Source organism: Gasterosteus aculeatus, chromosome 1, assembly GCF_964276395.1.
Source record: "Gasterosteus aculeatus chromosome 1, fGasAcu3.hap1.1, whole genome shotgun sequence".
Lineage (NCBI taxonomy): Eukaryota > Metazoa > Chordata > Actinopteri > Perciformes > Gasterosteidae > Gasterosteus > Gasterosteus aculeatus.
This window is the reverse complement of record NC_135688.1, coordinates 22,891,738-22,914,690: the sequence shown is the minus strand read 5'-3', so window position 1 is coordinate 22,914,690 and position 22,953 is coordinate 22,891,738. Positions and strand designations below refer to the sequence as shown.

The 22,953-nt window shown below is 47.1% G+C and overlaps 1 protein-coding gene across 1 annotated transcript; it reads left to right on the top strand.

Annotated features, from left to right (window-relative positions):
- The first annotated feature begins 1,486 nt into the window (after positions 1–1,486).
- prkx (protein kinase X-linked) lies at positions 1,487–22,315 on the top strand. The gene is made up of 8 exons (XM_040181562.2): positions 1,487–2,327; positions 6,718–6,886; positions 9,289–9,552; positions 12,898–13,017; positions 15,489–15,584; positions 18,138–18,195; positions 19,833–19,910; positions 20,069–22,315. The coding sequence occupies exons 1-8, from the start codon at positions 2,180–2,182 to the stop codon at positions 20,192–20,194; spliced, it is 1,059 nt and encodes a 352-aa protein (XP_040037496.2). The 5' UTR covers positions 1,487–2,179; the 3' UTR covers positions 20,195–22,315.
- Positions 22,316–22,953: the final 638 nt, after the last annotated feature.

The window sequence follows — 22,953 nt, the reverse complement described above, 5'->3', positions numbered from 1 at the left end:
TATTACACGTTATATGACTTTTAAATAGCCCTGATGTGCAGAACTGTGCTGATTTATTTAGTTCGGAGGAGGGTGGATGCCGTGCCGGAGGAGAGTTATGTCGGTGTGAAATACAGATTTGTAGGACAGACAGGACTTCAAAGCGAGCAGAGCTGCGGCACCTCGAGTCATATTTAAATGAATAACTCCCCAGTCACGGTATCCAATCGGGACAGCAGCTCTCCTCTGCCAGGTCGGAGCACTGAGGACAGCTGACTCAGTGAGGAGTATTTTAAGTTGATGGCAGTGGCATGCATGTCTTGAGGCCCCCCCCGAGACACTTTTAGCCGGTATTCAAGTACAGCCTCCACAGCCTGGGCTCTTTAAAAGGAGATTAATGATGATTTGCGGGTTCTGAAACACACTTCATCCCAACAGAAGCTACAAAAAGCCACAAAGAATTACCAACAACTCCACAGAGCTCATCAACGCACATCTTCACTGTTTTGTTTCAGCAGAAGGCTGTTTACAGAGAAAATGCACCAGACGGACCTTCACAGAGACAGGCAGGCAGACAGACGGAAAAACAACACACCGACGGACAGATCTGCATCCGTTTACAATCCGTTAGAGGTTTCAGTGACTCTACAGTGTGCTTCTGTATTAGTCATGTGACGTATTTAATGGCTTTCTCCCATACATTTCATCATGAAATATCTCCAGTGCAATTTTAAAGTTTAGGCCTGAGGATGGAAGCTCACGAAGGACCTACATTTGAAGGGGTTAATCCCCTGGAAAGCTTTGGTGAGATCAGCAAATTGACTTCCATGACAGTCTGCTAATTTGGTTATTATCTTCCTTTTTGTATTTCCAAGTGAGATGACCGATACAGGGATACAAAAACATCAGGGCTCACCCATTAGAGCGCGGATGTGTCCACAAAAGTCCTTGGAAATGTACATTATGTTGGCATTCAGCTTGTGTGGTTTGATGTGATGTGGGCTGGTTGAAAGGTCAAAGGGTCACCATGCACCATATCACTGTCTGTGGACTCGATTTTGTGGCAGTTTCATGGCTGGCTGCTTCTTTTTTAAATGTGTTTCACCAGTGTTGGTAACCTTTTTGATTTGCCCATTTTAGTAACAAGGATGTGTGTCAAAATGATTGTTCATGGCATTTGGAGTGTCCTTTGGGACTAGCTTTCATTCCAAGTGTATTCTCAATAAAAACATATTGTTAGTGAATTTCGCAGATATTATGGCATTGAATAAACGCTTTATTTCTCTATATATTACGTGTTATCCGTGGGTGGCTGAGTGAATCAGACCGGTCTTTATCGCCGCACCCTTCCTCGTACATTATTGGTTAATGTCCCGGGACAGCTTCGCCTTCATTGGCAGCATATTGTCAACATGAAGCCGCTGTCTCCCGTCAGTGTCAAGATACGTGGATGCAGCTAAAAATACCGGAAGTTAAATCATTTGAAACAAAACATTGTTTTTAAACTGCTTCGGTTCCGTTGTTATAACAAAATCCTTGTTCACTTTTTGTATAGAACATATTAATTATCAAAGAAAACATTGGCAGTCTATCGGGGACTGTGATTTACTCAGTGAGCGCCCGCTTTCTGCTCCGTGTCTTTTACTTTGAAAGTCAAAACAGGAAACTATTTGGACACAGATACTGAATCGCTTCCTGGTTGATGTGGACATAGAAGAACTACTGGGTGAGGTCTGTTGTGGCAGTTGGGTAGCGTTTCATCACCAAGGAAAGCAGTGAACTTGAACCTGCAAGCCCCGGGTTCCGTCAACTTAATTCGGTGTTAAACTCTGTTATTCGGGAGCTTCCCGTCCGTCGCCCCGGTGCTGCGGTGAATCTTCGTGTAGCTCCCTGCGGCTTGTTAGCCGCTGTTCGTCGGTGAGGCTGCACGCCCGGGCAAGTGAACCTGTCACCAGCCTCTTTTGTCTCACCCATATCGCTGGCTTCTCCCCCTTTTGGCCGTTAATCAACCCCTTTTCCTACGTATTCTGCTCACTTCTCCGTTGTGGACATCGTCCCGGTCCGACGCCGAGCAGCCCCGCCACCGCTAGACAAAGAAGATGCACTGACCGGATGCAGCAATGTGTGATATGACCTCCGCGCGCGCCCCGCTGGAAAGTTCGGAACCCAATTAACGTCAGCTCGTCCCCGACAGTGAGACATGGCGGCCTCCAAAGCTAAAGTCGGAGTCAACAGTGAGACCAACTCTCTGAAAGAAAGCAAAGGCAACGCCAGCTGTTCGGCCGGAGAAGCGGCACCGACCAACCGGATGTACGGCCTGGATGACCTGGAGACCATCGCCACGGTCGGTGAGTTCAGGGACACGCCGCTCACACGGAATCCCCAGTGCTGGACTGCTGTCTGCTGTGGCTGCTGTGTGACATTCAGAGGTTCCTTGCATATCGAAATGCATTTTGTGTTGTGTTGGTTATTAAACCGCTATACTTTAGTAATGTGGTTTAATAACTGTAGACCACCAGTGCAAATAATGATGATATTCATTACAGACTCTTCTGCAGAGCAATTTCTTCCCGAAATATCCGAAATATTAATAGTTGATCAGCTTGAACCAATTGATTATCTTTCTATTTTTGCTTATAAAATGACATTGAATCAATCCATGAGTGGTTCTAGACAATAATGTATTAACCTTTTAATTGTTGTATTTATTGGACCATTCATTATTTCATCCTTTAAACCTCTATTTCCTAAAAGTCAGAGATCACAAAAGTTTGTGGTTTGATTTCTGTATTTCATTGATGCAACGTTATTGCGTCGAAACTTTAAATGCTGCACATTTAATGAAATGATAAATTCTCAGATTTAACGTGGATTACAATAAATGAGGTTATGCATAATTAAATTAGATTTATACCTACATGCTCGCAAACCAGGTCCAATCATATGGATTCAAACCTACATATTCTTCTTCATTTATGGATATTGAGATAAATGTGTCGGCTCCTTTTGTGGAAAAGTGCATTTCTAGTTAACTTTTTTATATTTGAACTCTATATCTATTATAGCGAGTCTATTCTAGCATGTGGTAGCACTTTAACATGGTCATCACATTGTCACTATTCTTAACCGTTCACAATCGATTACAAGCGGCAATCACATTAATTGTATATTGTGACTAAGTCCGGGATAATACCCGAAGAGGTCCATTGTCAGGCATTGATGGAAGCCTCTGAGGAATCTATTAATGCCCCATAATGGACTTCTCAAAGAGTATTATCCTGCTCACAGCGCGGTCGCTTGCCAACGGGACAAAAAGGAAGACACCACAATTGATATTATGTGTCTTTTAACCAGATTCTCTCCTGTTTGTCATGAAGCCAACGTCTGTCAGTGTACCGAAGGGAGAGTCCAAACGTTTAAGTGGGAGTCAAACATCTGCAGATCCAAGCCACACAATGTCCCAACGCTGCGTGTTTGTTTGGGTTCATGGCGGATCAGTCATCCCCGTTGGTGCTCAGAGGAGCTCACGTGGCCGTCTTCAGGCTGCAACGCGCCCTTTCTGGGAAGCCAGTCGCCACCGGCTGGAAAAGTCCAAACGGAGAGACGTTGGAGTCACACCTACTGCACGTCACGGGTTTATTCAAGAGCCTCTCCCTTGAGCTCGCTGTGCCAAAACATTAACCGTCATCTCTCCCAAGAGGACGGCGTGTATGTGAGAGCGCAGGTAATAAAAAAGGCCCCCACCTACATACCAACAGGGTGAAGCAACAACACGCAGAGAGCGTTTGGCTCACCACCTGCATACAGAAGCATCGGATGGGCCAGCAGCATCGCGTCTGGCTGCTCCTCCTGGGTCCCGTGGGGACACAGGAAGTTACTCTGTAAAGGGGCACCATCTCCTTCTCGTGAGCCCATCGCAGCAGACTAAGGGGGGGGCGGGGCTTGCAGAGACAGGCGGTAAAGCAAAGTTGTCTGTTTACAAACAGACAGTCTGAGCAAAACGAATGCCCCCCCTTTTCACATTCTAGTGTTCAACATGTTCCAGTAGTAAGATCGATGGCCAACCGGATGATGTGATATTTGACAATATGAACGTAGCAAAGCAGCGTCTTCAGTGCCACAATGATTTCTTCACGCTGCCTGTTTCCTGGAGACGTCTGGCTCAGCCTCATATACACAAAGCTACACGCGAGCAGCAGAGCCCCAGCTTAAAGGGGGGATGGGGGGTTTAGGGGGGGGCGGCGGCGGTGAGTGGCGCTCATCCCGCGCTGCTGGGAGAAAGCTCCAAGCTTATGAGCCGCCTGCAAAAAATCCAATTTGCCAAGCTATTTTGTCTGATGAGCGGGATTTCCTGCCTAGAACAAATGAGCTAAAGCTCTTCATCTGCCTGCTGTTTGATTGTCATTGGAATCATGAGGCTGTTGTGCTGTTGTGGCCTCCTCGGGAGGCGCGAAAGACACGACGCAAAAAAACAAACGTCCGATGTCTTGCAAAATCCAATCAGCGTTGAGATGCTGCGCCCGTCACCACCGCCGTCCTGCTGCCAGCGTGAATATACGCTATGAAGCTGTCACTCATCGGAGACAGATTGAACAATTGAACGCCTGTAAGTTAGTTGGTGTCCAAGCGAGAGACTCGGGCGCGGACCCGACCCGACAGGTCATCAAACTGGCTGCTGGTCAGCCCGAAGTAGCTCTGGGAGCGGCTGTCATCCGGACGCACTTCCTGGAGGAGTCGGTGAAATTCACCGTTCACCCAAAATGAGCACATGATTGTTATGCAGAGAGGGAAGGTCGTCGGACAGAGAGCTCAGCTCCTCCACTCTCATCTTCAGAAGCCATGGCTTGTTCTCCCTCCCACTTCTTGAGGTTCAGTTCTTCAGACTCCACTTTGAGGACATTTTCATGCCTTGAACTCGATCAGAGGAAAGAGCCTCAGTGCACATCAAAAGCAGGGATTATCTGACACACACACACACACACACACACACACATCTCTACGCCAGGCGTTTCCTAGAAGCCCAGTCCACACCGTGGTTGGCCAGGTATGAAAGCAGTCACGGCTTCACTCTCTTAATGTTCTCATTCAACGGTCACAATGCTGGTTGAGTCCACGTTTCCTAAAGGTTTGCTATTGGAACGTTTATTTAAGTTAGTGTTTTCATAAATAGATGATTTACGCATTGTAGGAGAAGGCAGGCGATTAAATGAGCAGGGAGTCATCTGAAGCGCTGAGAAATACGTTACGGTGGATATTGACGCCTTCTAGCTGAGGATCCGGATAATGCTTTATTTTATTGATAAATGCAGGAGGTGGTGTCTTCATTCTCAGAAAAAAGGAGTCATGTGACAACTTACCACGACGTGTTCAAATTTAATCTGGTAAAATGTGGTTTTGTTCAGCAATTTGATTAAATCCAGTTGTTTGAACGAGACGTCTCCGTAGCACTAAAAACCAAAATGTTATAAAACAGCCGCAGAAGTAACGGAAGGTAGCTAAGAGTTAAGTGGTAAAGCTGCCAGGAGGCCACAGGGTGTTCCAAAGAGGTCGTAGTTCACGCAGGTACGATCATGTGACGGCCACGGAGCGCCGCTGTGTCCGCGTCGCTATGGAAACAGCAATGCACACAAAGGCTCTTTGTTAGCAGTACGAACGAGACAGACGGCATTTCATGGGGCGATGCTGCGACATGCCATGACATCATGCGCTGTCATCAGCACCACGGGAGGGAAAAAGCAGCACGCATCTCGGGGTCTGTCTCCTGTCCGTCCACCCGCTGGGACCAGGGTCCTCTCCAGCAGGGTAACTCAGCAGGCCTATTTAGTAGGAAGAAATACTGGCAGTCATGATAGAGGCCCCATAGTAAAGGGTTTCTCATTGCAACAGATATGAAAACCTCCCAGGTGCACCATGGGATGTTGGTTTGAATTCGCTTTGTTTGAATTCTGTCCAGCCTTCCTTGTGAAGATTGAATGTGTTTACTTAAAATAAAAATAGGGAGATTTACCGGGATACCGTCCCAAAATACAGGGATAGGAGTTTTTAAGCCAGTGAAATTATGATCACATGATTTAATTCTGAACATTGATTTGCTCAATGTGTTTGCACGATGCTGCCACTGAACACCGGTCATTTATCATCACGCTGGCCTCACCACAAAACATATTCCTCTAAATAACCAAAGAAGCAAAGCCGAATCCCCAATGAGCTCCAATACCTATAATGCTGTTAGTAAGGATCATCTTTAATACTGATTAGTCGCTCATCATTTTACTGCCACAGTGAGACATTCGGTTCAATACACCACTCACAAGCTTAAATTTGAAAAATGACTACAGCGATGAATGGATTATTAGGAAGGTTTCCTTTTGACAAAACAATAGACCAATGCGTTGCGCCCCAACAGCCGGGCCGCCGCTTGTATCACACAGAAAAGAACTATTCCAAAAGCCTGTGTCATTCCATTCACATCAGAGCACCACGAAGGATTCAGAAAGGGGAAACACTGAGTGACGAGTTTGTCACTGCTGACAGGAAGTTATTTACGTTAGTTACTTTTCCAGTCTTCTGGCCAAAGTGCTGCAACACTACACGCCATCTGTCAGGATGTGCTGTCTACTGTGTGTTTGAAGCAGGGCGATTACCTCAAGTGTACTAGGGCACAACACCCAAACATGATTAATACACAAAGCATGGCAGCTCAGCGCTTATTTGTAACCCCCCCCCCTCTCCCGCCAGGCACAGGGACCTTTGGCCGAGTGTTCCTGGTGAAGGACAAGAAGAGCAGGGCTTTCTACGCCCTGAAGCAGATGAAGATCACCGACGTGATCCGGCTGAAGCAGGAGCAGCACGTCCACAACGAGAAGGAGGTGCTGTCTGAGGTCAACCACCCCTTCCTCATCCGACTGTGAGTCCGCCCCCCCTCCCCAAACACACACACAAACACACCCGGGGGCAGAACTCGCGGGCCGCCGGCTACTGGAAAAGGTCAAAGTTCAGGGACATGTGCATTTGTCTCTGACGCATTGATTCAGATGAGAAATTCGGGTCTGCTGAAAGACACAACTCTTCATTCAAGCTGCACTTAAAATAGAACCAAGTGTTTGTTTGGATATCATAAGACAGCAGTTCTCAATCTTTTTTTAGTGATCTACTCAAAATATTTCTTTCATTCAAGTACCCCTTAAGCAGTGCAAAGCATTTTGGTTGAAAAAGATGTAATACACAGCGCTGTCCCATCAGTGTCTCTCTTCTTCCACTACTCCTTTGTTTGATCTGGCAAGGCAGCAATGATTGACAGGTGATGACAGGGGAGGGGGGGGAGGGGGGGGAGGGGGGGGGGGGGGGGGGGTGGTGCGCCTATAATAATGCAATTGAATAGCCTTTGAGAACCACTGTCATAAACTGTAGATTATATGAGCTGCATGACAACGAGAGCCAAGGTCACTGCTCTTCCTGCAGACTCGTGAAAACATTTCCCTTCTATGTCAAAGCTCCGCTCTCAGCTCAACTATTGTTCACTTGTGGGTCTCTTCTTGGTAACTGAAGAGAGGGAAAGGCATAGCCTTAGCTTAGCATAAAGACTAAAGCAGCTAAGAGGTGTTAGTTGTGGTTGTGGCTGTTTTCTCCTCAGGTTTATCAGGCACATAAATATTTCCCTGGGATCCGCTGAGGGCTTCGTTGCTGCTGTTCTACGGAGCTCCGCGTCAGTTAACGCAATGCATCAAAATCACTGCGGTTAATCATTCACGTATCAGACTGTGGGAAACGTGATGTCAACAAACGGCTGTTTTAAGGGTTCAAACTCAGAAAAGGAATGAATTTTGATTAGTAGCGTCCTGATCGAATGATGTTCAAATAGTTAACTCAGTAAAAGTGGGAAATAATAAAGATATACAGTCTAATTGCAGACGTAGCGTCTTCCCAGCCAGGGCCTTTGGAGAAGAGAAACTAGGCTGCAAATATGTGTTATGTCACTGTCGGCTACAACGACACTCATAAATATCCTGCTCAACCTCACTCATCACTCCTTCTCATCGAGAATCTGTCTTTTTTTTTTTTTCTCCCGACTTTTTCCTAGTCCAGGCTCCTTCTCCCCGTCACTTTTACGTCATCGGGCCCAAGGAAAGACCCGCTAGCTAGCGACTTTGTACTGTTAGCTCAGAGCGGGCTGCTCAGGCGCTGCCATCACAGCCGTGGAGAGGCAATCAAAAGACTCTCGATCGGGTATAATCCCCTATTGAAGTGAGGCACAAGATTTAAACCATTTCTTTTTTCATGATCACGTGAAGTATTCACTTTTTGTTGACTGCCTCAGTTGATCCGTAATGAATTCACTCCCGGAATTTCCATAATACGATAGATTCTCTCCGCTGATACAAATCCACTGTAATGTGGAGACTTAAAGAGCTATGAATAACAATTCTCCTCCAGTTTCACTGTGAACATCAAATATCCTTCAATGGAGTCTTCTTTTGAGTTGGTGTTTTCCACAAAAAACATTGTAGGTGTGAAATAAATAAGCCGATGCTGCCTGATTATGTATTGACTCGTGAAGTTAAATATACCCAAGTCAGTATATTGTTGGAGCACAACACACATGATGTGATGTCAGGTCCTCCCAGTTATGAGTAAAGACTGCCACGCACATTATGAGAGGAGCTTTTTCAGTGTTTATGGGAGTTATGGTAATACATCAAATTGTAACACATTAAAGGACCATCAAACATTCCCGATGTATTATTCTAAACACTTTATTTTTATCAGCATTATGCCACAGTCTCAAGGCTCATCAAAGTCTTCATCTTCATCCTCAGTGGACTGCAACAAGTACTATCTTAGGATACATCTTCTCTCACACAGAAATGAAACCTACTTCAGAGAACAACATGATTGTTTCAGTACAGAGCGCCGCGTTGGATTTCTAAGTGCACTTTATTTAAATGACATCAGCGGACAGGAAGTAAACACTGACTCAAGCGGTTGCTTAGCAATGCGATTCCGCCATTATATTCAGGACAAAAAATGTTTCTATCTTTGTATATGCAAGCATGTGAAGCTGTTCTGGTAGACGATAAGAGTATGGACTTGAAGATCAGCATGACACATCCCATTTGAAATGAGGAGACGAGAACGTATCGGACCCGAGCGCTCGGGCCCGCTCCGTCTTTGGTGACAGCGTTTATTCCTCTGAAGGGCACTTCCAGCTGCAATGGCTGCGGAGATGGATGCTGCCTCTTATTCGATCCGATTTGACATCAACTCATTCAAGAATTCATATTCAAGAAGTGTTCCCTGCTCCCTTCTCAGGTTCTGGACCCACCACGACGAGCGCTTCCTCTACATGCTGATGGACTACGTGGCGGGCGGCGAGCTGTTTAGCTTCCTGCGCAGCCGTGGGCGCTTCAGCAACGCCACGGGCCTCTTCTACACCTCGGAGATCGTGTGCGCCATCGAGTACCTGCACTCCAGGGAAGTGGTGTACCGGGACCTCAAGCCCGAAAACATCCTGCTGGACAGCGAAGGACACATCCGCCTGACCGACTTTGGCTTCGCTAAGAAGCTCTCCGACAGGTGAGGGGGGGGGGGGGCAGCGTCCAATCCCAATCCGTCCCAAACCGCCACCATGGCAGATTGATTGTGAAGAGAAGACAGAGGGACACGGGAATGTGTGGATGAACGGTCCAAACCCTAAGGTTCAAGGAATGTTCCGCCCAGACAGGTCACTCCAAGTCTGAGGAGAGGGGGGGGAAACGAAGGAGTCAACATTAGCCATTTAATTAGAGTCTGAGTGATTGGGCCCAACAACTGGTTGATAATTGAACGAGCAGCATTCAGACAATGATTGAAAGGAGGACATTAACTTCAGGCAGCTCAGTCTTGCGAGATCCAACCACTAACGTTTTTTAAACACTTTTAATAATGCTATGAAGCCGAAGTGTTCACTTCTGGTCCCGAAAGGGGCCGTAGTGAAACTCAAACGGGAATCTGGCTTTCAGTGCAGGCTAAAAGAACGACCGAGCCGGCTGAAGTCCAAATGTGGGGATTTGTTTGGAGATGCCGTGACCGATTCAGAGTAAGGAGCACTACATCGGACCGCCTGCCTTAGTCCATGAAGATGTAACCCTGTGAAGAATTTTTCCCGCTTTTGAATCATTGAGGTCAGTGAAGATTCACCCCGACAATGAATCCAGAAGTTGATGGTCTGTAGATGTTTTTGCTTCCAGCTTCCCAGATGTGAGAACATTCTGCTTTGGGCGTTTCATACCGAATCTAAAGGGATTAAAAGGCAGCCTGCACATTTTCCTCAAATGAAATGATAATTAAATTAGAAGCGAGTGCTGAACCCCCCCTGGTCAGACGTTATTCTGCTCTCCTCTGCCGTAACCCTAACCTTTGAAGAGATAATCTACATTCATGTCATTTAAACAAAGTAAGAGGATTCTAAAGTGACGTCTTTTTGTCATTGAGACAGACTTCTTGTCCCGCTTTAGAGATTAAAGTCAGGACATACGTTCGTTAAACAGAAGAGTACGAGGAAGATGGAACAAAATGTGCATTTAATCTTTATTATGCTCAGTTATCGTGGCAGCGCTGTGTTCAGGCTCGAATCGGGGGCCGTCTACGTCAAAGAGACACCGGCATGTACGGTCATGTGTCATGAGACACAGATGTGCACGCACACAGAGGCTCAGTCACACATCCACCCCAGCATCTCCTGGCAGAGATAATACATTTTAAATATTGCAACAATATTGCATTATTTACAGAAATATTTAACAGCCCTGAGATTAATCGGAGGGCTCTCAGGTTTAAAAAAGAAAGAAAAAGGATTAAAGAAAATGTTTGTTCCGCTACCCAAAATATGCATTCATATATTTATAGAATATTATATGCATTTGCCTTGTTGTTTTTTCTGGTGAAATTGGTTTTGAACTGTAACACAATGGAAGGTGAACGAATGCTGACAGATTCAAAGCGATATTTTGGGATTAGTCATAGAACAGAAATGTGTCAGGTGGAACGATATGATCAACGTCATATCCCGGTCTGAGATGAAGATGTCTAAGATGTCCATCTCCTGAAGGTCCAGACTAATGAGTCTGTGACAACTCCACGCCGCCGACTCCGCTGACCTGCTACACGGCTCACTGTCACCTGATCGCCTCCCTTCCCACACGTGCCGAGACTAACGTGATGCGAGGAGACAGAGCTGTTGGAGAGCAGGAGAGGGAGAGCTAGCAGGGCGAGGAGCAGGAGGAGGGGACGGTCTCGCTCAGAGAGTTAGAAATTGCTTTGACTCCCAGTTCACCAGGTTTGGGTCCAGTGAGCTCCTCTTCTCGTTTGGCGCCCCCTTCTCATCAGTATTGGCCCATTAGCGCTCCACGTGATTCACATTGTGAATTGTTGATGCAGACATTGAACTGCTCTATAGAAATCCCGCTTTCTTTGGCCACTTGTTGCCTCACGCACCAGTTCATGTTACAAAATATTCAACATTTTTTGGAGGATCCTGAGGCCTCTAGCAGAGCATCGCTCATGTCCTGTGCGTGTTCAGGCTGTCTGCGAATCTGAGGGGAACCTCCCCAGCTCCAAGAAGCCCCCTGCAGTCACACGTCTGACCCCCCCCCCCCCCCCCCCCCCCCCTCACCGCCCAAGAACCAGATGCAGCAATCGGCAGCCTCCCAGCGATGGAAGAGATGCATCCCAGAGTAGCAGAGACGGCTCGACATCAGTGTTTCTCCCCAGCATTGAGCTGCGTTGACCCCGGCTGACATAATGCAGTAAGATTACATTCTCCTCCAGACTGGGGGAGCAAATCAGACGGGGCAGTAGAGACCTCTCTGATGTTCAAGTGACCCACTTATCGAAATGGAGACGGCACAATTGCCTGGATAGGAAGACCAACGGCTCATTGCTACAAACGGCCACAGCGCCCCCTGCTGGTGGACAGCCCCCGGTTCCAATATGGAAGCCGGCTCAAAAGCACGGGGGGGGGGGCACTCTGAGGAGTGGCGACACGCGTCCCCTCTGACGAGAGCAGCCCCTCCTCATCTTCCGCCGGGACTGGCATCATTTCCATACAAATTACCATCGCCATGGCGACCGGCGGTAGGAGGTCATTACCCAGGTGACATGGGTGAGAGACGAGGAAAGGCTGGCGCCAGGCCCAGTGCTCATCATCGGAGGACAAGTGGCTTTTGGGGGGAGGGCAGTGTGCGTGTGTGTCCCGCGCTGTCAATCAGCTGCCCCGGACTTCCTGTCCAAGCGCTGCATACGGTACAGCTGTGTCCACACACCGCGTGGTGCCGCAGACGGTGACCCAGCTAGATGGGACGTACAGGTGTCTGCAGCCAGAGTGTCTGTCCACACAATGAGGGATGTGCAGAGGCATCACTGCTGACCCGTCAAACAGCAGCTGACCGGTTCCACCGCTACGTCCTCCTGCCACTAACAACGGAGGAGCACCTTAAAATAGCCGAGTCATTCGGGGATAATTGCTCTGGTTTCCAGTAGTGTGCTTCCTCTCCTTTAGAGGTCTTGTGGATATAACGCTTGTATTGTGAAAAGCGGAGGCAATAAGAAAAGACGGGCCGACACTCACATTCTATGAATGGATGAACTGATTGGAAGGAGACTCTGCTGCCATTTGATAATCCATCGGTTGTAGTTGCTGCTCCTCACATGTGACAAAGTGCTCGTAGATCGTGAGTCCTGTAAGTTGTTGAAAAGATGAAGTGAGCAAAATCAAAAGATGGATAATAAACACACGGAAGATGTCACATGACACTTTAAACTGTTTATGTCAGTGTGTGTGGTTATGAACCTCAACAAGTGATATAAATGATAACCTCATAACTAAAGTGCTAAATGCTACTAACGGACAACCTCATGAATAAAAACTGTGTGTGTGATCAGGACCTGGACTCTGTGCGGCACCCCCGAGTACCTGGCTCCAGAGGTCATCCAGAGCAAAGGTCACGGCCGGGCGGTGGACTGGTGGGCTCTGGGCATCCTGGTCTTTGAAATGCTGGCCGGGTAAGTCCTGCAGTGTTCAGCCTCCACCACACCTCCACCCTCTGTAAACACCGGGGGGCACTCTCCCCCACCAGAGACACACATCTCAGTCCCTTCAACAGAGAGAAGCACACTTTATACAGGATCACACACACACACAGTTTGTGGGGTGGCTTTTTTGAATTTTGCTGATTCAGTATATAAATATGGACCTAATGATATTTCCGTATGCAGGGCTTCTATTATTAACGTGCATTTTAGTATGTGAGGTTTGATCCAATTGGTGCGGTTCATTGATATTCATAATATATGTATATGTGTGTGTGTGTACAGTATTTCTGTAGACAAGCGGGCTCTCGTTGACCAATGGCAACTAACCCGTATATGTTTACTAAAGGCCACATACTTTGATCAGAACTTACTGCTCTCACCTTTCATCTCCTGTTAAATCCTGGGAACAAAAGCTACCTGACTTTGAATTTATGGAAAGAATGCGACCATCTCCCAGCATTCATTGGGGCGGCCTTTGAAGTGTTGCCATCCGGCAGCATCACCAGGGAGGGGCTCCGTTGTGAGACCCCCCCCCAGACAAAGGGCCCCCTTTATCTTGCAGCGTTGTGTAGCTGTGCCTCAGAGGGTCCTGATCCAAGAATATAGCAGCTGCCTGTGAAAAGGTAATGGTGGTGGCGGGTCATCCACCTCTAGGGGTGAAGTGCAAGTTGAAAAAACATTCACTGAAGGGTCACGGTGCCCCCCCTCCATCCCCCCACACCTCCACCTCCTCCTCCCACTGTAGGGAGGAAGCCAAGAGAGTGAAGTAAAAGATTGCGTCTTCTCTCCGTAATCCTTCCTCTGGGGGCCGGATTCCTCTCTTAATGCGAGCCAATCCTAGAGGGTAGATGAGGGATGCATGTGGCTGTGCGTAACTGACCCCACCCCCCCCCCCCCCTTCCCCGAGACCTGCTCAGGTTGTGGGGGGTCCTCCTGTGGTCCAAGGGTCACTTTCATGTTAATGAAATAAAGAAAGCTGCGTCAATGAATCCCAATTTAATCCCAATTGGGATTCAGTGTGTCTAGTCCTGCACCCAATCATGTAGATTGAGTTCATCTAAATGTAATTAACTCCATTCCCATCTCTCCCTTCTCTGTGTCCCCCGGTCAGTCCTGTGTCCAGCGGGTGTGAGACGGCAGGTCGCCCTCACAGTCCCGTTGTCATGGAGATGAGTGGTTGCGATTTACAGTTCACTCCTGACTGCCTCCTCTTAACAGCTGTGGAAACTTTAAGCATAAATCCCTGAAGAGAGACGGATGTGAACGTCAGAGTAGAGCCCATGTCCCGTGACACGTCGAGCTTCGTCTCTTAGTATGTATGTACGATCCGAGTCCAACCCGATCAGACACGTTAGCAGGAGAGTGAGCCAAATACCAGAAGACTCCATGGATGAATTCTCCCTCCTAACATCTTTTTTAAGATATGTAGTCACGCAAATACCCAACAAACAGCGTGTGGGTCGGCACCCATTAAAGAAAAGGCATTTAACTTTATGATGCTTCCACTGTGGGGCACTAAAGTCAGAACTCTATGAACTGGACTCATTGTGGCTTTGATAGTTTGGGCTTTTGTCATACATGACGTCATGCACCATTTTCATTAGTGCTCAGTAGGACGTGAAGTCTCGGAATCAAGACCAGCTTTACTTTATTTGTTTCACTTCAAGACCACGACTGCTGAGGTACTAATAAGCGGCCTGTGTGTTCACTGATCTGATCTGCTTACTGATTATTTAGTGGTTTTATTACCGGTGTCACACTTATTATCTATTTCATTCTAATACAGTGAGGGACTCTCGCTGTTCTCATCCTGTGCTCCACTCTGACATTTAAAACAGGATGGTCCCACTCCCTCCACGTCCCATCACAAAGACCCCGATTCTCCCCCCATGACAGCACACGGGTGGAGCCTGTGGTGCACGGCCCCGACTCTGGAGCCCCTCACTGGGGAGGCGAGCGGCTTGAGACAAACCAGTGCGATTATGCGCCTGTCTGCCCCGTGCGTAATGCATTTAGAGGCCGGTCCCATTATGTAATTTGTGGGTAATGACTTGCCCAGAGCAGGGGTGGGGGTTGGGGTGGGGGTGCGAAGGGCTTGGAAGGCGCTCGGAGTGCAGCGGCAGAAGGACTGTGGGTGGAAGAAACACAAACACACTCACACAGAATCACCAGCAGGACTGTGAACAAAGGCGGCCCTGTCTGCAGCAGAACGTTATCATAGCCCCCCACACACACACACACACACACACACACACACACACACACACACACACACTCTAACCTCCCCACGTGTTCACTATCCATTTACTTCAAATTGTTCCAGGTGAGGCGGTGCAATCTCTTGCTCCCTTTACCTGGTCCTTGCATCATGCTGTATGAGCACAGTGTGCACATGCATGCGTGCGTGTGTCTCAGTGGCTGACGTGTGTTCTTCTCCACAGGTACCCCCCATTCTTTGATGACAACCCGTTTGGAATCTATCAGAAGATTCTGGCGGGAAAGCTGGAGTTCCCACGTCACCTGGACTTCTACGTCAAGTAAGACGGCGAGCCGCCAGTGTGTGTTTGTGTTTTTTCAGCGCGCTGCGTGAGTTCAATCAGTAAACACTCCGTGTGTTTACATGATGGTATCATTGGAATCTTTGCTTAGTCGGACTATGCTATCTTTCGGGGCAAGTGCTATTATCCCAATGTACATGGCAGTGAATAAATCGAATCATTGGCCGAAAGCACGTCATATCCGATACGATAGGTGGCGCTGTTTTCATTACAACTAGTTGTGATGCAGCCATTTCCGCTTGACCACTTCTCCACTACCAACAACAACAACATCAACATTAGGAGAAAGATGGCGAACGGAGAGCAAGGTGAAGCTACATCCCTCTACTATCTGTGCATGATGTTAATAGGAGTGCAGCGAATGCGAATGGCGCTATTGGCTGATTTGATAACGGAGAGAAGACGCCGTCGGGATCTCAAGCACGCGCAAAGACGCAAAGTCCAGTTTCTTATCCAATTCACCGTTACATGCCGCAATAGTCGAACTATCAACTGGATCGGATCGAGTTATCCAGGGGTTATCCGGGCCGCACATAGTCGGACAAAGGTGTTTACATGAAACGGATAATTCGATTTCAGTCCAACTAAGCCGGTTATTCGAATCCATGTAACCACGCTGTCTGAAGGGATTTGAACTCCCGCATTATTCATTCATTTATTGCCTGAGAACCAACAACCTGCCAGGTCTCCGGGACCACGTCTCCACAGGGGGGGGTTTGGCTTAAACCTGAGTCTGACATCCACTCAGGCAATAAGTATCCCTAACTGTCCCCCCACCCCACCCTCACTATTCAGATGACTATTTAAACATCAATACTTCAAAGGAAGGATTGGCTCTCTTAAGTGCTGCAGCGTCCCTTTATCTGGAGGTCAATGAGCTCCCTGGAACTAATGAGGACCTTCAGGTGGACCCGGGGCCGCTAATGACAACCCCCCCCCCTTCCACGCCCACTCCCCCCATTACGCCAGCTGGAAGGTGCAGGAATGTGCGAGATTAAAGGCCTCAGAGGGTGTGTATGCATGCGGGTGTGCGTGCTCTCACTCCATCAGAGAGAACAGACACACACACACACACCGCTTCCCCCAATGAGGCAGCGGTGCCACGCTCCCCCACTGCTGAGCTGCTGCTGAGCCTAACAGGTCGCCAGCAGACAGAAGAGTCTTTTAATATGTCCACCATTGATATCAGTGTGACACAGTTCCAAGGGAAAAGCCGCCCGCTGCGTCTCCAACAGCGGCGGTGACAAGGAGCGCAGGGTGTCCCAGGGTGACACGCTGCCCCCCGCCCCCGAAGCCTCGTCATCACTTATAAAAAAAAACGTTGGGTGCTCAGGGTTTGTGGGACAGGGCGACCTGGTGTTGACCTCCCTGCCTCTGCATCACCTGTAGGGTGGAGCACCAGCCCCCCTTCTCAACAGATACTGGCATAGTGCTCTCGAGCAAGACAGCGACAGCAGAGCTGGTTCAGAGACAACTGGTGTGTTTGAACGGTTTGAAAAGTGCCCATGAAGGGGTGAAGCTCATCCACCAGTTTATTAAAGGGCTTTGGGACACGTTGATGAATAATACCCAACCAAGTCTTTGGTTTAGTTGCACCAAGAATGAAATGATCCTGTTACAAGTAAACGCAGGACTTTCACCCAGCAGATCATCGTTCTAGAGAGGAGGTGAACCTTCGTTGGAGGTTATTTTGAAAAGAGGTTTCCTGTTGTGTTCATTCACAAATCATTCCATCTCAATACGATGGGTTGATTCACACAAAGGTCCCGATATCCAATCCCCTGGCTGAGCGTCTGCTGGCTGGTTCTGGACGGGAGCGATTGTGCCGCTCAGCCAGAACAATGAAGAAGCCGTGGTTTAAAATAACAAACCGGTCGTTTCCGTTTCAAAGGGGAACCTCACATTGTAAGTCGCCTTTGAAAGAGAGGAGGGTGGAGCTCTTCAATAATTGGCGTGGAGACATGGCGCACCAAACATAGGGCGGCCCCCCCTTTTGAAGCCCTGTCTCGCTTCTACCATCTTGTTCCCGTCTATTGCAGACAATTTCTTCCCGGTAAAGTAGCTGAAAAGTCATAAATACAAACTGGGCTGATTAGAACATCACTCCGCGGCCCCCGTCTGGGAGGAGGAGGGATTCAGAAGAAAAGAGCTGACTGCTCAACGTCCAGCCGCTGGATTTACGAGGCTGTCGGCAGCTGAGCTCCATCTACTCCGCTCGGCCCGTTTAGTGCCCCCCGTGAATCATCTTCACTCCCCCACGTCCACCACATGCACAAGTTTACAGTGTCAGAAAGTTACTGTGTGCGTAAAAAAAGTGCACACTTTGTTCATTTAAAAGATTGTAAGAGAGATCACACACACACACACACACACACAGAGGCACAACTCACTTAGTCCGCTGTCGCCACCTATCAGAGCCCCCCGGAGAGGGGGGGGGGGGTGCGGGCATTTGTCATTTTGACAGTGTTGGTGAACCTTGAAAGAGACGGACTGTACAGCTTTGGATTCACTGACTGCTTCTTTCCCCTCCAGAGACCTCATCAAGAAGTTCCTGGTCATTGACCGAGCCCGACGGCTGGGCAACATGAAGGTGAGTTGGTGGGTTGGCCGCTGTGTTTCAGAAGGTCAGCTGTCTGCGTGGGAGAGGTACTCGGATACTTCCTGTGTTTGCAATGTCTGATTCCATTGATATTACAGAACCTCCTCACTCAAAAACAGATTACTTTTTTAAAAATTAAAAAAAGAACAATTTTAACCTTTGACCTAATTCACAGTAGCTTTAAAACCGGTCCCTCAGGTAGGGGAATAAGCTTACCTCAAGGGATCCTTATAATCTATATGGATATAGAAATATTTAATGAGCCTTCCAGAATATTGGATCCGATATGAAACGCTGACCACCAGAGCCTTCATCTGTAAATTATTAGATTATATAGATTATTGTGTGTGTTCTGTTGGTAACTGTGTGTTTCTATGCTGCCGCCTGTCTTGGTGGGCCTGGTCCCCCTTGAAAAAGAGATGTTTAATCTCAATGGGACTTTCCTGATTAAATATAGGTTTAAATAAAACAATGTATTTTAGCGTAAACACACACACACAGCTACACTGCTCATCATTGTACTGTGTGCATTCTCAGGAATCTTATTGGCACTTCTAGAGGTCTCTTGGAAGGTTTTCCAATAGTGTATTTGTGTGTACGTATCCCGTTAAAGTGGAAGCCTGCCGCTCCATCACGCTTTGTGATCTCCCGTCCAAAGCCTTCCAATCAGCCTCAGTGAGAGACAAAACAAATGCTCCTCTAAGGCCGGCAATCAGCTCAACGTGATCTCACGATGCAATTGATTCCCCGCTCACATGGTAAACATGCGTGGACGCTCAAGATTTTTCAAATAAAACCAAGCAGTGATCTGTGGGGCTTACGAGGCCGACCCGTTCTCATTTAACCCATCACTTGGTCTGTGGCCCCTGGCGTCGACCTATGACCCTCCACACAACACCGCTCTAGTGGTGAACAAGTCCTCGTAGCGGGGAGGCCGGGGTGGGTGGGTCAAACAAACACAGGACTTTCACCCAGGTCAGCTTAGGAGAGTCAGACTGAGGCAGAGTGCATAGAGCCAACACGCTTTGAAAAACCAAACAACTTTGTGAACTAATTGTGGCTGCTCTGTACTAAATGCTAAAAACCATCATGTTGACTTTGAGACATACTGATGTTCAGCAGATTATTATGTATTGGTCCATCAGGTTAGTAATGAACACTCCCACAGAGTTATGAACTGTCATTACCAGATGCTTCAGCTAAGTGCAACCCATCCACGGCAACACAGCTGGCTGCCCTTAGCGTGTTCTCTCATAACCAGACATGAGATCTCATCGGCACGCACAGAGCTCGGATCGCTTACCTGAAAGCACATTGAAATGAAGTGCTGCCCACAGAGCGGCAGTGGGAGCTCTGATTGGCCAGCTGTTATTTGTTAGCGGGAGTCTGGCCTCTTGGCTCCTGCTTGCTCCCACTGATCTTTGATTCTCAATGGTCCGTTTTAAAAATAAAAGATTGCTCGTCGAGGCCAGACAAAATTAAAATGTAGCAGGAATTTTTTTTTAAATGTCCTATGTTGTTATGGATTTTATTGTTATTGTTTTGTAATAATGCACCCTTAAATGTAATATTAATGTATGACTTGATGAAAGAAATGGATCCACATACAGCCACGTTTTGTGTTTCAGAATGGAGTGGATGACGTGAAGAAGCACCGGTGGTTCAAGACCATTGACTGGGACGGTGTTCCTCTGAGGAAACTAAAGGTACGACACGATCATGACACTGACCAACTGGGGTTTCATGAAATCATCACTCAATGAAGTATCAAACCATAAATTGTAGCTCTTCAGTCCTCCTAACCCGGAGAGAACATCTCCATTGAGTCGCTACCATTCAACTGAATGTCCCCATGTCTCCACAGCCTCCCATTGTCCCCAAAGTGTCCCACGAGGGTGACACATCCAACTTTGACGTTTACCCGGAGGACGACTGGAAGAAAGACCCTCCTGTGCCTGAGAAGGACTTAGAGATCTTCAAGAACTTCTGATCAGCCAGCCTGGTTTATTTATTGATGGCATGTTTCAGGCTTTGAGCCAACATGGCGTATAGTAACTGTCCCAGCTGCTATCAAGGAGAGGATGCCTGTTTGTCAAGGAAGGCCCCCCCCCCCCCAAAGACAAGCTCCAGATGATTGATGCTGCGACATGTATCATACCACAGAGATGATTTGCTTTTTATATTTTTTATTTATCTAACTAAACCTTTGCTGGTTTCATTTTTTATCACTGTTATTTCTCTGAGCCTACTCGTATGCAAAAAAACAACTAATGAGTTTCCTTTGAAACCAAAAGACTGTTACTTTCTAGGTTTAAAAAAAACAACAGAAAAATCAGGTCCTTTTTTACACCATTATGTTTTATGTTATCTCTTTTGAAAGATGTTCATTCAGTCACATGTATGTGACTCCATGCTGGTGCTGTAACTGTCCCGTGGCCAGTAGTCATCAGTGCAGTCTGACACACATTAATCTGCATGTAGTCATGAGTCAACCACCATTTTAGAAGGTGCCTTCCATCACAGTTTGATGGGCATGATGTTCCGTGGAGGCAGTGCTCTCCTCAGCCTCCGCCAATGACCAGCGAGCTGCTGATTGGCCGCCAAGCATCCTGTAAACTCCTATCATGTCGCAGCTTTATCCACAGCCGGAGCACTTTGTGATCAGTGTACAGTCCCAGCCGCTCTTTCCCTCGCGCTCTGTGCTCTTCTTTCCGTGTCACCTGACCATCCCGGATGCTGGAGGCCGACTGACTGTGTGAGTTAAGAGTCCAGATCCAGCTCTGCTCTGAGGCCCCTTTGGTGAATTTGGAAATGTGCAAATGTGGTACCTGTTACCCGGAGAAGCTGCATGTCAATGGCTCAACAAAGCACAGTTGAGGACATTATCTGATGGATGGCTGACAGCCCATCACTCCTCTCCAGTGGGTCAGTTACCTTTAACGAGTCGTCACCTGACTGTAGACACAAGACTATTTGTGAGACTCTACTATATTTACCAGCCCCTTGACATCCTCATAACACCATTTCCTCAATTAAACATGCAGTTAGTGAGTTAGGCTGGTAGCATTGACATGAATACGGCTTGAATCTATTATAGATTTCAAATAAAACTGTGATGTGGGCATTTGAGTGACCTGAATCTGACAATATCTTTGAAATGTATCGACAGACATTTCTTGTTATATATTGGAAGCCTACACTTTTACTGATATATCTGCTAATATTAACCCATAATATCAACGTGGAGGATGTTTCAGTCCAGGATATCCAATTTTGGCTGCTTCATATTGAACCCATTGTCCCTGTTTTTAAAAACGCATACAGTCCATCACATGCTGATGGTTAAACCTTAATGAGCAAACTTCAGAAGTATTAAAGGCATCAGAAAGCACTCTGTAGCTTATACCAAGCTTTTGTAATGTACAGAAAAGAAACCTCACTGATGTTCACAATGCCTGTAACAAGGGAGACTAAAAGCACCCGCTGGACACCGGCGACCCAGAGGCAGGGATCCGCTGTGTGGTCGTGTTTAAGCAGACCATCAGTCAACAGAGACAACGTGCACGGCTAGCTTTGTTCAGCTAGTTTGCGGAGCTTCCTAATTCCTAAACAATAGTTTGAGATTGTTGATTTCTTACCTTGGAAATTGGCAGTACGAAATGTAATAATGAAAAAGCATACAGATATAAAGCTCCAGGGCATGTCATGTTCAGCTAGCATCGTAGCTCGGCTGACGATAGCATTTAGCAGGAGCGTTGAAGGATGTGGCCGATCAGACGTGGACTAAAAGCAGTTGTTCCCACTGAGCGTCGTATTCGTGTCCCCCCTATGTATCGTGCTCATCCCTATAGAGCCTCATTGTACAAAGCATGTGTCCTTAACCTCCAAACTCAGCCACTTATGTCTTACCTTGCAATATCTTCATATTTCTCAGCCTTTGTCGTGTTTGCGCCATCATGCATTGTTTTCTAACCTATAACAACGCATAGATATATAGTAACTCCTTTTGTACCTTTCTTTATGGAACTTAAAGCAACGGCACATGTTTGTATTAAGACTTGTTGGGTCATGGAGATGTTTGAAAGTCATAAGAAAAACACTTTTCTCCTTCTCTCGTGTCCCGCTTGGTCCTTCCAGACCTCACTCTGCTCCTCGCTCTGAAGGTCAGCTGGCAGCTGCAGCAGTCATATCCATGAAATGGAAATGTGACATTTAGGAGATGAACTCTTCATCTCAGGGATGTTGGAAGTCGTCTTCTTAGCACACCACAGCACAGTGAGACATTATGGAGAACTCCATGAAGAGCGCCATGTGACTCACCTAAGCACTGGTGATGGTAAACACAAAGTAATTCTGCATTCTGTTTATGATTTGTTGATATAATATCTGTATTAATATAATGATAATTCATACTGTCATCACATGTTGAAGAAGTTCTCTAAAAGTAGCAATAGCATAGTGTAGAAATACTGGTACAAATACTGGCATCTAAATATATATTTGAAGAAACCTAATGCAATACAATTATTGATGCATTATTAATATGTTCATCACTTTAATGTTAAATGTGCAGCTCATTGTAGTGCCTAATTTAGTATCAAGTCCCTATTGACAGCAGCAAGGTGTCGGTGGGACGTGGCAGCTATTACCTACGTGTTTCCCAGCAGAAGGATGACTTCGCTCTCGACAGCTGTTTTCATCTATATCCATTTAAAGCTAATCACGATTTAATCCTGTGCTTTGCATTGA